The sequence below is a fragment of the Halyomorpha halys genome, unplaced genomic scaffold, assembly GCF_000696795.3.
Source record: "Halyomorpha halys isolate HHAL.00 unplaced genomic scaffold, Hhal_1.1 Scaffold838.1, whole genome shotgun sequence".
In the NCBI taxonomy this organism is placed as follows: domain Eukaryota; kingdom Metazoa; phylum Arthropoda; class Insecta; order Hemiptera; family Pentatomidae; genus Halyomorpha; species Halyomorpha halys.
In genome coordinates this window covers 369,888-385,951 of record NW_027109924.1, presented here as the reverse complement: position 1 = coordinate 385,951, position 16,064 = coordinate 369,888, and the positions used below count along the sequence as shown (strand labels likewise).

General features: G+C 31.2%; 2 protein-coding genes and 1 pseudogene across 3 annotated transcripts in view; all 3 read right to left on the bottom strand.

The window, feature by feature from the left end:
* Positions 1-245: 245 nt before the first annotated feature.
* On the bottom strand, positions 246-8,143 carry rept (RuvB-like helicase 2 rept). Of its 2 annotated transcripts, none has more exons than XM_014429944.1 (8): positions 8,066-8,143; positions 6,522-6,635; positions 6,319-6,439; positions 3,842-4,384; positions 3,188-3,521; positions 2,955-3,093; positions 2,193-2,307; positions 246-377 (listed from the first exon to the last, which is right to left on the bottom strand). In XM_014429944.1, the coding sequence occupies exons 1-8, from the start codon at positions 8,126-8,128 to the stop codon at positions 349-351; spliced, it is 1,458 nt and encodes a 485-aa protein (XP_014285430.1). In that variant the 5' UTR covers positions 8,129-8,143; the 3' UTR covers positions 246-348. The 2 variants fall into 2 exon arrangements, with proteins under 2 accessions (XP_014285430.1, XP_014285431.1); XM_014429945.3 differs by lacking the exon at positions 8,066-8,143 and adding an exon at positions 7,032-7,176.
* Positions 8,144-12,587: 4,444 nt separating this feature from the next.
* Positions 12,588-16,064, bottom strand: part of LOC106686566 (eukaryotic initiation factor 4A-III) — a 20,242-nt gene continuing 16,765 nt past the window's right edge. The window contains exon 10 of the mRNA XM_014429940.3: positions 12,588-12,742. Coding sequence (XP_014285426.1) covers positions 12,726-12,742 — 17 coding nt within the window. The 3' untranslated portion in view covers positions 12,588-12,725. The remainder of the gene's footprint in view (positions 12,743-16,064) is intronic.
* On the bottom strand, positions 13,018-13,812 carry LOC136795927 (3-oxoacyl-[acyl-carrier-protein] reductase FabG-like; annotated as a pseudogene).

Sequence of the window (16,064 nt, the reverse complement as noted above, 5' to 3'; positions counted from 1 at the left end):
TATCACATCAAAGAAAAACATGATTTTAAAGTTATATGAGGAATATTTGTTCCTTTTCTAAACATATTTACTCAACCTTAAAGATCAGCATTAATCTTAAAACAAAAATACAATGATAATCATTTTTTTATCAATATAACTTTTTAAGTAAAAAAAATTTCCTTATGAAATTATTTTTTTACATGAATCAACATAAATAATGTAAAAAATCAGGGATAAAGAAATAACACTTTTTTAAAATAAAGTTTAAGTAATAAAAATTTGTACACAATTTAATTACATGTTTAATTATATAATGTAATTTGAGATAGAAAATTAATGGAATCTGAGATTTGATCTCGTAACACTTCACATATCCATTGGTTCTCCGCCTCCACCTGGAAAGTAAGTACATAATGTTTAACAAACAAAAATAATAATTTTTTTTACTCATACTAAATTTTGATAATACTAAAAAAACTAATACATTAATATTTAATTTTTATTTATTCAAATATAATTTACTGTTGACATTAAATCATATCATATCAAGATTAATGAAAACATAATTCCTGAAGGGGGATGGAGGCTTTTTTCGGAGGCCAAATTGAAGCCAAGCTTCATCACCATGGAATGGATGTCAACTCTCTAGGCCCTCATTGCAACTCCCTCAGCTGGTCGCTAAACAAAACTATCTTTATCACAAAATTTTCTTTAGCAGTAGAAAAGTTTAGTGGTCCCAGCTCGAGAAAGGCCACAAGGCTGAGGAGGCTGGAGAGAGGAAATGGAAAAGTCTCTACAATTGCTTAAAAATTTAAATTGTTATAATTAAATTAATTTAAATTAAATCACGTATAATTAAACTAGTGCAATGCCTGTATTGTCCAAAGGGCAGGATAGTAGGACTTAATAAGATTGTGCCACTCTCTTGCCAGACTTTACAATACCTTATTGTATTAGTTGAGCAGCTGTCAGACGTATACCTTTTAAATGCCATTACTGAACTGTTAAAATTGGGCAGTAAATCATTTTTTAAACCCAAAAACCATTACAACAACTGACATTCATCGAAAGATTAATGGAAATATATGACAATTCACCAAGTTAACAAATGGAATTTTACAGCCAGATATACAGGTAGTCATTCAGAACAAAGGAGAAGATGAGCAGGATATTAAAAGACAATCATAACATTACAATTCATAAACTCGCTCTTCAGGTTTCTCTAACCCCAATTCAATGGATTAGAGGCAGAAGTTTTTGAAAAACAGTACAACATTTGGAGCAAAATTTGCTAAAATGCTTGGATCATAATGGTGACGACATAGAAAAATGTTATAGCTTTCAAATGTTGTGTATATTTGGTCTTGAAAATAAAAGTTTCCGTCTATATTTAAGAAATAACCCAAAAGAAATCATATTTTACAATCTGCCTTCATATTGTGCAATCTAAGGTTACTTAGTAAAAAAAAGACTGTCTGCTGGTCTGAAGATTGGTCAGAAGGGACTTACGAATAGTTTCATAATATTTATCTTTAGGTTTACCAGAAACTCTCATGTATCTAGTCAGTATACCGAATTGAAGTAGTTTTATCCAACTTTCTGACAGCAATATCTCCTTGCTCTCTTTCTTTTCAAATCCTTATAACCAAAAATCTTCTCTACATCCTTAATCATCTCACTCTATCTTCTATTCAATCTGTGAATACCAGACTTGCATATAACATTTGCATTCTTCAGCAAATTAATGTTTATCATTATTTGTGCTATCTCTTTTAGGAACTTTTCACCCGCTTCCTAATTGTCAAACCTTTTCTACATTTATTATTTTTAACATCTCTTATTCTTTCACCTGGTGAATGTTCAAACCATTGTATCGATGTGAACAATCAATATTTCTGTAATAACAATTACTACACACAGATAATTGATAATTGAAATGCCATTTTCATAGTGTCTACCAATTTTAGTAATTAAAATTCCTGACTTTATGAAGAATTTATAAAAAATACCTGAAAACCCGATTTTTATATTACATATACAGGATGTCTAGAACGGTCTGTCAGTCAAATTCCCAGACTTTTCCCCACCTTTAATAATATTCCCTACCCTCCTGTAAATACAGAAGTAAAAAAAAAAAGTGTAAAAACATATTTACTAATGGACTGAATATCAGAGGCTAGTAAATAATTTTAACGTTTATCACAACTTACCAACATCAGGTTTCTGGTCATAAAGATATTGATCTTGATATTCACTCAAGATCTGCGTTGACCTTCCTTCATCCAAGAAAAGAGAATACACTTTCTTTACATCTTCAATTTCTACCTGAAAAATTAATCAGACAAAATCTTCATCAAAACGGTAATTAAACTCTTGGTAATTTATTGTTATAGTAAATGCTACCACAATGTCAAAATTTAATTTCTTAAATAAATTAAATGCCTAAATTTAGTATTTCTGGTTCGAATATCATATTTTTCAAAAAATTCTTTTTTATTCGTGAGCAATGCCCTTATTTATTCCTGTCCAATTTCATTCACATGTTATTTGATGAAGAATAGAACAAAAAATTAAATCTAAGAAAATTTCCTAATCTTGTAACATTAACAAAATTTTAACAGAAAATAGTCATGTAGTACTAATTAATACAAGTATCACTATTACAAAACACTAGATTGGTTCTTTTTTAAGAAAATAGAACCATAAATTCATCCCTCCCTAAAAGAAAGAAATATAATAGAGCCCTCAAGATATTGTGCTTATCCTTAAATTTCAAAACAAAAAATTTATAGCTTTCAGTATCACTGACCAATAACAATGTATCAGCAAGCCTCGACGAGAGATATATGTAATTTAGAAGTTAAAAACACATATATATCAAACCATTTAAGAAATATTATAAGATTGCGGGTATTGCAAATGAGACTGAGCTAATACTGAACAGAAATAAGCATTCAAGTTAAAAAACAAACCTCATTACTCTTCCTCCTTCTGGAAACCAACCCTGCTAGTGTGATCAGCTGTATTGCGTACCGGAGACTAGTCTCCATAGCTATCCTAGTAAGAACTGTCAAAGCATCATCAGATAATTCACAATCTTCTTCTTCACACCTGTTAACAATATATTTATAAAATTAGTTAAAATCAATACCCTGGAATGCTGAATCAAGTTCTTTTTCTTTTTTTTAAAAGAAGAGCTGGTTACCTAATTTTCAGAATCTCTCTAAGCTCACTTTCCCTGTACTGTGAGGTGGATATGATGATCATCCTATCTAGGAGATCAATAGGGATTCCATGAGGTGATGTGTAATTGGTTCCTCTGATATTGGTGATGCCTCGGTTCGTAGCCATAATAACAACAGGTGCCATTTCGTCTTCAAGAGCTCGATTCAAAAATGAGAAGCATTCAATATCAAGCATATGAACTTCATCAATGAACAAAACACCTGGTGAGATTTCTGCTTTTCCTTCTTCCCTCCATTCGGCAATTTTTGTGTTGATTTGTTCCCTAACTTCTGGTTTTATTTCACCAGTATCACCTGTAAAAAATAAAATAAAATGTTTTTCTATAATTTCTTATTAGAAAAATATTTTTCAATGAACGACATTATAAAGACTAAATTCAGAGCACAAAAATATACAAATTGATAATTTGAATTTTAATAACTTACAAAAAATCTTTTTTTTATTTTTTAGAAATACTAGACTGAATTAGAAGAAAATTTATAAAAAATAATGATAATATAATCAAATATTCTAAAGAAAAAAATATTCAAGAAAATTTATTAAAACTGTTATTTTAATCGATTTCTGAATATTTGGGATGATGGCTAGTTTGAAGAAATATTAAAAAGATTACCTGAGAAGAGAGCTAAAAATCCATGGGTCCTTGAATTGATGACATCAATTTCGTGTATAGAAACAGTATGTACAACTTCCTTCCTCTTTTGCAACTCTCCCTCAGGACACTGAACAAACCTTGTCTGAGGACCAGTCGCATCATAATCTCTTGCCCTCGTGAATGACCTTCCAATCCTACTAATTTTACCAGTGGCTTTATCAATTGTAATTACATCACCCGACTGAACCTTTTCTTTGGTAAGAGCATCTATCATCTTTGTTCCTAGGTCATATACAGTTTCCATTTCTGTAGTCTTTAAAGTGAGTTTTCCAACTTTGGCACCGACTCCTGTGGCTGGTCGTTCTACCTGTATCTCAACAACCTCACCTTCGATGATTTCAGTTTCTTCTTTTATACGTATGCCGATAGACTTACGTATGGCTTGTGTGAGGGCTTCTGTTTTACTCATTTCAAGACTGTAAATTTCGGACCCAGCCATTGCAGTGAATGGAGTATCTTTACCAAGTGATTTCGAAATACCCATAGCTATGGCTGTCTTTCCTGTATAACAACAATAAAATACCAAACTAATTTTAAGAGTAATTTGTAAAGTAATTTTGTAATCTCAAAAGTAATTGAACGATGTATATCTTTAAAAGGGGTACTAGTGAACAAAACAAGCTCCTGTGGCAGGAAATTTTAAATTTCTACTTATGCTATTATTATTACTGCAACTAAATAGTAGTTATTTACTTGTGCTCACTCAAAAGGGATAAACAAACTCCAAAGGGATCTTTTTCAGTTAAGGTCTGGCCTAAACCCAAATCCGAAGTTTCCACCATCGGAGCTAGTTTAATAATCTAGTATAGTACAACAAACTGGATAAATTTTGGAGTTTTCTAATTACAAGATATAAAAACACAGATTAATTGCTCAATAATCATTAGAAAGGGTAATGCATGTTCTAAAATCATACTTTAAACTAAAAAGTATTTAGGTTGGAGGAAGATAATCCGGTTGGTGGTCAATAAAGGTTTCAAAACAGTAACAAAAAACTAATTTTGAAACCTTTATTGACCACCATCCGGACTATCTTCTTCCAATCTACTTCATATGGTCAACTATCTTCTTTTAAAATACTGAAATCACTCCTTCAAAATGGAGCCAAAGTTCTTGAAGGCAAACATAAATAAGGTTGGTTTTTATTTTATTAATTTTCCAGAAAATGTAGAAATTGGTATGATAATATTGAGGATATGTTCACACACAAGTGATTAACCAAAACTGTAAATTTATAAATGATTTAATTTAATTAATTGTTTGTAGTTTACAGTTCACTCAATATAAAATAAATAAGTCCTAACAAAATATATTGGGTCATTTCATATGGAATGTACATTTTATTATTTCAGAACTTTAAAGTGGAATAAGTGGACTTTTACTTGTTTACTACATTTATACTTACAGATTATGAGACATTATTAATCCTCTCTTTTTTGATAATATTTATTATCATTCCAATAGATTGCACATTGTTTAGTATACAACCAAATGCAGTTAAACACGCGATTCTAGAGTAATTTTTTTTATGAGTTTAAACTTGGACACTCAGCAGCTCAAGATGCAAGAAACATTACCATGGCATTTGGGGAAGGATATTGTAACGAACGGACCATTTGCTGGTGGTTTGAAATTTTTTTGGCAGATGACATAGATTTGGATAATTACCCCAAAGGAAGACCTCCACCAACAATTGATGGTGATATATTTAGACTTACTGTGGAAGAAAACTATTAACAAACAGTTAAGAGACTTGTAGCCCAACTGAATACAAGTGTATCAACAGTTTCTTGACACTTAAAGACCAATGGTAAAGCAAAAAAAATAGATCTATGGGTACCTCATTAACTCAATGAGCGGCAGCAGCTGAACCATTATGGGACATTGCTAAGCAAAAAAAAGACCTTTCTCGAAAGTGATTGTGACTTTTGATGAAAATTAGATAAGGTACCTAAACTCTTGCACGACAACACTAAACCTCGTGTTTCATGACAGACAGTGAAGAAACTAAACGAGCTGTGTCACTAAGTCCTTCCACACCTACCTTATTTCTAACATATTTTCCGTTTATTTCAGAGTTTTGGACACCTTCCTAAAAAGTAAAATTTTGGGAAATGATTCTCAGATCAAACACATTTTCTGATTCATTTTTTCCAAAACTCTGAATTTTTCAGTTCTGGAAATGAAAGATGAGAACATTTTGGGGAAAATGTATAGAAAATTAGGGTTGTTTTACATTTGATATGAAACGACCCAATAGATTCATTTATTACTTCACTTAAATTAATTACTATATGAATTGTAATCAATCAGTACATTTACAGGTACAATTAATGTTGAACTACTCATAAAATTGGTCATCATGTTAAGGGTAGCTTAGGGGCAAATAGACACTGAAACCAGGTAAAAGAAAAAAAATCAATATCAGTACCAACCTGTGCCAGGAGGTCCTGCAAGTAAAACTGCCCTTCCAGCAATTTTTCCTTCCTTAATCATTCCTAAAACCACTCCGGCAGCTCTTCTAGCCATTTGCTGTCCAACCATTCCTTGAGACACCTATAAACATACAAACCTCTTGATTGGCTGTTGTAATAAAAAGTAATTTACAAAAAATAAAATTCAATGAAAATGAAATTACAGCTCTCGCTTCCAAACTGTCATCCAAACCCAAACCCCGAATATGGGAATGAGCTCCAATCCGTTCAATTCTTGCAATATCCCGAACTTCCACATTTTTAACCTGTGTCCCAGCCTGAAAACAAAAAAAAATATATAACTGACCATCAGCAGATCAACATTGCATGCATATAATATTGGCAATCAAAAAGCCACCTAAGAACGAAAGTCAATAATTAAAGTAAACTTTTGTTAGCTCACTTAAATAGCGTTTAAATAATCATGAAGTAGTGTTTTAGTATCTCTGAAATTGCTACTTTCAAAAAAGTTAATATAAATCCAATCTACCAGTCTTCTACATGACATGCTGTAGACACTTAAATAAAGAGATAGGTAGCAAACAATTTCAGGATCATGACAAACAAAACTGATATTATAATGTACATTATAATTAATACAAACTAGATTAGAATTAAATCATAACTATAAGTAAAACAATTACAATAGAAATTAAACAACATAATATACATACCGCCATCTCGCCTTTTAAAAACAATAACCTTACTGACTGTTTCCTTGGTCGCCATGGAAAATACCGGGTTATAAAAAAAAAATAGAAATTCAAATCAGAAAGAGGTTATCTTTTAGATTCTATAAAATAAAGCCAACCAAAGTAATATTTTCTATAACCATAATCTTGAAAAATAAATAGTCAGTTCAAAATATTTTAGATTTACACATACAGTGAGTAAAAAATATATTTCGTACAGTTAATTTTTCGGGAATGAATGTGTTTAAAATTTCCTGTAAGACATTTAACTGATTATTAGGATATCTAGAGACCGAATTTCATGCAATTACATCTTTGGTTCCCTTGCTTCAAATTCCACTAAACCTCAGTAGAAATTAGAACCATGGAAAAAACGTCCAATTAAAACAGTTCTTTTATGACACCAAATTGCACGTTTTTAGTTTTTTTTCTGCATAAAACTACTCGTTTTAGACTACTTGGGAAAAATATCGCAGAAAGTTGTTTTTAGTTGTTTAGCACCAGTACAACCGATAAGGGTATAACGTCCAGTACTTTGTAGGGAAGTACTTTTTCTTAAGCAACGATTGCGTAAGGAGGTGATTTGTTCATGATCCCCTAAATTATTGTAGATACTATACTTTTTATTACTTTGAAGACAGTTTACTTTAAATTATTTTTTATCTTGATTTCTTATTTTCTCTTTTCTGTATATTAAATATTTTACACTGTTCAGTATAACAATTATTTTCAGTAGTTGGAAACACCAATGTGGCTTTCACCATAGAATAATCAAACCAATAATTCGCTCTTCGTACCTCCTCTCCTATTAATGGTCCAACTTTAGAGTGCGTTCTTCAACTCACGATTTCTATAAGGGATCCCATCAGTTCCAACCAGTCAGTTTTGATGGGCAAATAAAACCAAACTAATTGGTACGTTCTGAACAAAAGGGAGAACCACACTCTCGTCCAGCCACACCCAATTCGTTTCTAAACAAGTATTGTACGGTACATCATTGGTAATAATTGACATACTTGATTAAGAACACTGACAGACAGCGAGTAGAGCAAAATGTACATATATTGTATCCCATGCATATAGGAGCTGTCTGGATTCCAATGTGACACTTTCTTAAAACATGACTTTAAATAAGCGTAGTTCACAGGTATTTGTAGGACGATATCCCTACTGACTTTTTGGAGGTAGAGTTTTCCACGTTGGAAGACTCAAAATTTAACCTTAATCAAAATACAAAGGCAGTCCGAAATCTCACTTAGTCCCATACTTTTCTTACAAATTTACATTTTCATCCAGCAATGAAAATACAATGTATGGTAATAAACTTATGTTGAAGCTGGATACACTCTTAAATTAGCACTGCTCCTTAACATGAAGATTTGTAAACTGCTGCTTATGGGAAAGTATGATGAATTATTTAGAGCCTTGATTATAAACAACGCGGGGTGCGGCCTTATTTTTTCATTACACCCGATTTTGAGAAGGCAGATAGGTATCTAAAACCGCGTTAGCGTTCCACCCCGCCAATCGAAAATCCGCATAAAAATAACAAAAGCCATCTGAATAAATTTTCCCTACGCAACAAGTACGTTTTGGGGTTGGATCTCCAAAAATATTAGATCTTATAAATTGAAATTTCACTCTTATATACGATAATATAAAGTGTCTGAATCTTTATAGGAACTGTAACATAGGGAGCCGAGGAATAAAATTTCAAAAATTTTATTTTTCCCAGCTAGGCTCTCATCATTATTGTTCTTGTAGGCAATTAAGCTACTGCAGCACTAAGGATACAGTATAATCAGCTGAACCAAAGTAATTGAAATTTTGCGTAGATATGCATTTTGCACTATTTTAGTAAGTACCTTTTGTATCATTTGTATAAATAAGTTTGAAGAAATTTAATACAGACTTTGACCTATAAAAGATTTATTTATGAACTAATAGTGATAAAATATTGCATTTTTATGAATTCGTTTTATAGATTCTTTTGTGGTGATTTAACTTCCTGAAAATGTCTTAGAAACAAAACCTCATTAAAAAAGTAAAATTGGTCATTCTCTAGAAAGATTTATTTCTGTGTTCTTATCAATATCACATAGTACAAGAGCCGGAAAGAAAAAAAGGCAGTTATTGCACCCCAATTTTTGATTACTTAAATGAAAACTATGTAGAATTACTTTTCAAATTTGATGAGTCTGCCAAGTATAGGTAGGGGGAATAAAAAATGGCAGCTGTTTCAAAACCTATAAAACATTAATTTTTCATTTGGAGTTGAAAAACTACCAACAACACTAGAAACTCTAAGAGCACATTATTTAAAGAAGAATAAATTTGCTAAAATATTAGCTCTAATAGAGCTATTTAAGTTCAATAGTTCTCGAGATATAACTTTTTAAAAAGCAACATTTCTTAAAAATGTACTAAAAGATTAATAGTTAGTTAATTTATTTTAAGAAATCTATTTCTCAGGAACTATGTGACGTATAGATGTCTTTTAGCACTTAAATTAAAGCCAGTTTAATGGACTAAAAAGTAGTTTATGTTCTTTATCTTCGTAGGAATAGTAGTTTTCATGATATTTGCTAAAATAGATTGATTTATAGTTGTTCATTGACAGCTTTAGTTTGATTTATGAAAAACTTTATTTCAGAAACCATAAGACTTACAGATGTCTGCCAACACTCAAATTAAAGCTAGTTAATGATTGGAGAAGTTTGTCGGGGGGTGCGGTCAGCAAAGAACAACATTAATAAACAAAACCATATTTATTTATTTTATGCCGACGTTTCGACCTGAATTTCAGGTCTTCATCAGGGGTTATGGCGCAGAAGGTAGGCCTGCAACTGATAATGCTAGTTACATTTAATATAAAATAGTTAATAAGGTTTATCTTTGTAGGAGTAGTGGTTTTTATGATATTTGACAAAATATATTCATAAAATGTTAATTTCTGGTTGTTCGAATAAAATGTTTGGTATTTGAGAAATATATCTCTAGAACCATAAGACGCACATATGTCTGCTAGCACTCAAAATAAAATAAATTTAGCTTACTATAAAGTAGTTTATAACACTTATCTTCGTAGGGGTAGTAGTTTTTATGATATTCACATATGAACTTAAATTTGGCACAAAAAAATTTGTCCGAACAACTAGAAATCTATTTACTTTAGCATATATCATGAAAACTACTACTCCTACGAAAATAAAGGTTATAAACGACTTTATAGCTCATTAAACTAGCTTTAATTTGAGTCCTAACAGACATCTTTACGTCAAATAGTTTTTCAGATATAGATTTTTCAAAATAAATTCACTAACTACTGTTACTAAGTACGTCCTGTACAACAATTTTAGGAAAGCTATATCTCGAGAACTATTAAACGTAAATAGCTCTATTAGGGCTTACATTTTAGCAAATTTACTCTACTTTCAATCATTTTTTCTAAAATTTCTATTGTTGTTGGTAGTTTTAAAGATATAGAGCTCCGAATGAAAAATTAATTATTTTTATCTTTTTGAAACACCCGCCATTTTTCATTCCCTCACTCCCTTGGCAGACTCATCAATTTTGAGTAGTAACTATACATAGTTCTCATTAAAGTAATCAAAAGTTGGGGTGAAATAATTGCCTTTTTTCTCCTCTTGGGCTCTTTTACTATCAGTACTTACTGTTGAAAGAACTGGGTTCACGCTTCCTTCTTGTTCACCTAAAAAGCACAAATATTGTTTCTGGGCTAAATTCGTAAAATTGTTTATGTTTCTTTTTTTTAATCATGCCTCAAGATCTCTTTTTCTCATTAATCTGGGAAATCCCTGGCCGATCAGGGCCCTGTTTCATAATGAAAGCTAATAGTATTAGTTCATAGTACAAGTGTAGAAACTAGTGTGATAATAATACTAATATTCAATTTTTCCATAATAGAGAGGACTATTAGTGATATTACAGGAATTAAAAAATACTAAAGTACAAGTTGCTATTGTGCAAGTCTGTGTAATTGAATTAAGATAAATCTACAAGACTAATAGTATTAGTTTGTACTTTATTATGAAACAGGGCCCTGGTTGTGACATTTCAGCACGGGACAGGAGAATGAAATAAAAACTTTAAGAAAATTACAGCAGTGCTTTATTACAATTATTTTCTTGAAAAAAAATTAATTTTTATTACATTAATAAATTTTCCCCCTTCTTAGAAGGGGGCAGCTGCCCCTCCCTATCCCTCGCTGGATATGCCCATGTTTCACCTACTTATGAATGGATTATATAGTACCAGAAAGTAATACGATCGTGAAACATTTCGAATTCCAGATTTGACAAAAATTCATGTCTTGAGTTACAAAATGTATATTCCTTACTCTCACCTCAAGAAACTATATAAAATAAAAGAATTTTATTGCAACAGAAAATATTTAAATATTTTTTTATATTTTCTTCCTTTAAAGTTATGAAAAAAAAAGAAATTTTTAAATTATCATTATTAAATTTAAATATTCATATTTCTGTTTCTTTGTATTATATAACTTAACCTTTTTATTTCATTAGTTATGTAATTTTACTTACATATTTAATTACCTTATCAATGTTTTCATTCTGGACAATTATTTACTTTAATCATTCTATATTTCCTTTTATTCATTAGTTGTTATCTTCTTTTTTATACTTAGGCTAGACATTCTGGCCAAAACCTTGGCACTAGTAAATAAGCTTTTTAACTTATTTGTGATATTCTCTGACTACACCCTCAACCATCTTCTTGTATTAAGCCATTCGAAATATATTTATATATATACATACTAATAAGTAGTGGTCAAATCATTATTTAAAATAATTGTTTTTAAATTAGTTTAAAAAAATCACATGATGTTATACGTTAACATTTCAGAGTTTCCCCCCATCAACAAAACTATAATTATTCTGCAATATAACAACATTCATAAATAAAATTAGTTTAACAATGAATTTATAATAAGGATTCGTATATTAATCATGTTTTTGTTTTTGAAAAATAAGTTTACATAATTCCCTTTACAATATTTGATTAACTATAATTAATTTGATGGAGGAATAGTTGCTAACTATTTTTTCTTTCTTCTTGATGGTAGCCCTGACCATCTCCTTCCAAAAAATCTATCAATAATTCTATTAGTGTAAAAGAAAGGACACCACTCTCATGTTTTTCAATATTTAAAAATTAATAAAATATATCAAACTTAAATGACATTCAACAGTTCAGAAATTCAGTAGATAAACAAAACAATAAACAATTTTGAAGGTGCAAAATCAAAATAAAAAAATTAAATGTTAAGATCCGGAATTCCCAAAAATCCAATCTTTGGTTAACTAATCTGTTGCTTAGAAGGAATAATAAATAAAAAAGACACTATTATTAATTTAGGTAAGTTTATTGTTTTTTAAAAAGATAAAATGAAGCAAAATCTTTTCTACAGATTGATATGAAGGTTATATACATATTACATATCTTATTTCTATTATAAATATACAATTTATACGGTATAATTCTAACAAATATACTTAAGCAAATAAATTTTATACAATTTTAGTTAAATGTAAAAAAAAGAATTTAACTACTTAAGTTACTCCAATTTACAAACAGAAAAAAAAATTGTGGGACCAAACAAAAACTGGTCAACTTTTCTTTTGGTTCTGAAGTTTAAATCAGGTCAGCAACTGAAACAAAAAAATAAAAATGAATATTAAAGAAGTTGTTTTACTTTAAAATATTAAACTTAAACTACAGTCTTAACCATTAAAACATAATTATCTAACTTGAAGCCTTGGAAAAACCTAACAGAAAAAAATTAATTTTATAATATTTTATACTTGTTGGAATTACTGAACTATAAGTACAATTTAGTGCAGTGTAGAATCCAGAGGGAACTAAAAAGACACAAACTCCAAAAACTAATTTTAAAAATATTAATTGTAATTATATAAAGCAGGTTTTTAATAAATATCTACGCTAAATTCTTCTTTTGAATGAATAAAATCAAAACAATGTTCTTCAAAAAATACTCAATAAAGCAATTGTTATTACACACATAAAAGCTGCAGATAATTGAAAAATACATAAAAATACCATAAGCTCATTGAAGAGAAGCCGGTGTAGCACAATGCCTACCACCATCCACAGGCACCGTTGCCCCAGTAACAAAGGAGCCCTGTCACTAGCCAAGAAAACAATGACTGTCGCAACCTCTTCTGGCTTTCCTACCCTGCCAAGGGGGTCTGTCATCGATTGGAGTAATAATAGTCCCCGGATTGACAGCATTCACCCTCATCTGTTTAGGTGCCAGCTCCAATGCTATACAGTGTGTCATCTGGTCCAGAGAGCTCTTGGACATGCAGTAAGGGCGCAGACCGTTGATACTGGAAACATTCACTATGCTACCCTTGGTCTTCTCTAGGTGAGGAACGGCCAATGATGTCAGCAATAGGACTGATCTCACTTTTACATCGAAAATTCGATCATATTCCTTCAATAATTCAGAGCTCTGGATATTGCTCATGCCAGTGATTTCCACATTATTGACAAGGACGTCAAGCTTTCCAAACATGACCACAGTTTGAACTATTAACCTCTTAACGAACTCTTTGTCAGTGACATCACCGATAGTGAGTAGCGGTTGCTTCCCACTCTGCTTATTGCATACTAACCCAACATTATTCAGTGCTTCCTCCTTCCTTCCTGTCAACGACAGATCGGCCCCTAGCTTAGAGCTTAGCGAAGTATTTCCCAGTCACGGCACCTATACCTGAACTCGCACCACTGATTAGGGCTACCTTTTGCGAGTACTCCAACTTCAATGATGGAGGAAATGATAGTGTTGACATTATTGGATGAAACAAGTTGGTGAGTGGAAACTATTCTCCAAATATAAAATGGAATACCTTGCCTCAGATAACAGTAATCACTGTTATAAGCTGAATAAATACAATTTTATTGAAATTTGCAGGAGTTACGTCAGGGTAGCGCGAATCGATCAACAGTGCAAATAACATTCCATCATTAGATCACATTAAATTATAAAAACATAGTACAAATGTAATGTAGAAACAAAAAGTCTGTAAGAGGACTACATCGTCCAACTAAATATATACATATATACATGAGAGAGAGAGAGAGGGATTTTTTTGCTTCCATTTACATATCAGCCATTTGTGATGGTAGATGAAAACTATAAAGTGCTTTGGAAACATTATTCATAAGTATTTAAATAAGAAATAAGGTTCAAATAAAATTATAAACCGAGATAACTGTTAGGAAAAGATAAATCTAAAGTGTCAGTCGGAATGACAGAAAACTAAAAATCTGGTGCGGTGGGCTCACCACACAACTTTTTCTTAGCACCCTACTCTGCATACGTCCACAAGTTTTGTTTAAATTGGTGGACTTGTCTTGAAGTTATCTCTATTTATGTGATTTATGATAAAAAAAGATCTAAGACCAAAGGGAAACCTTTTTGAACAAATCATTTTTATTTTTCTATTGTTATCTCCGTCGTAAACCTCTAACCTCCCGTCCTAAAATATCCTTTCCAACTACTTCACTAACGCCTGTTGAACAGATTCGATACTTAGGACTCCATCTTGACAAGAGACTTACTTGGAATCCACACACAAGACTGAAACGACAAGAAACTGCTCATAGATTCCAATTGCTACAACACTTACTTGACAAATGCTCTAAACTTCCCATTCACTACAAAAAATTAGTATACACTGCAATAATCAGACCAATTTGGACATATGGAATAGAGCTCTGGGGCTCTACCAAACCATCAAATTCCTCCCGCTTACAATCCAAAATCCTTGATGCTCCTTATTAGGTTACAAATAAACTCATCCACAAAGACCTTAACATCCCATTTGTTGCAGATTTGGCCCAAAACAGATTGTCTTTTCATTCCAAACTCCTTACCCATCCTAACCCATTAATTCTTAATCTTTCATCCTTAACAATCCCTGATAATACTCCGAGGCGTCTGAAAAGAAGATGGCCACAGGACCTTCTAATTTAAATCAATGCTTGAAGTACCACCAATGGGCGGTTCCTTCCCAAGATTTTCTAGTGTATATGAAACATACAACATATTTACTTATTGTATTTATTATTTGTACAGTTGTAAATCACATTAAATAAATAAATAGAAAAAAAAATCTATTGTTATAAAAATACATATTTAGGGTTCCTGAGATGTAAATAACGAATATTAACTTTTTTCCTGCCAAGAATATAACATTAGTGGTATTCATGATCTTTAGTTTAACATGTTAAAGCGTGTTAAATGGGAAAACTTATGTTAAATGAAGAAATATTTTCTTCTTTTACCATGCTAAAACGATATAACATATAACATGGTTGAGAGTCTGTTACTAGGTCTGTTAAATGGAGAATGACGTCACGCAACAGACCAACTGAGCTCGTCACATTTTGTTTGTTGTGTTGGGTTACTTGCTCGTAGTTTATAATTTGATTGTGTTAGTATTGTTTTGGAAACTAATAATGAAATTGGGAGTTTAACTTTAGGAACACCTAAAAATTATTTAATACCAAAAAAGCAATGGATGACAATAATAATAATGTAATGAAACTTGTCAATTAGCTTATCTTGATTTTCTTCCTTAACAAGTTAGGAGATCAACAAGTAGCAAAACTTTCACACAACTTCCACTTTTCACTCAATTTAGGCATCTTGTAATAAATTACTTCAATGAAAACTTAGAAGTAAACACTAACATGAAGTTTTGGAAAGAAAGGTTATAAAACAAGTTGCACAAAAAATTCGCTAGAAGCTCTTATGCGTTAAACATTTAACGACTTTAAATAGAGCTCCTCACAATCCTATATTTATAACATTTTACATTTGACACAACATAATGAATACCCCTAATACAATCTGAACGTTCATTTTTAGTTAACGTCATTCCAACAGAACTTGTAAAGATCTTTATAACCTTATATTTTATATGCCAAATTGAATTTTATATA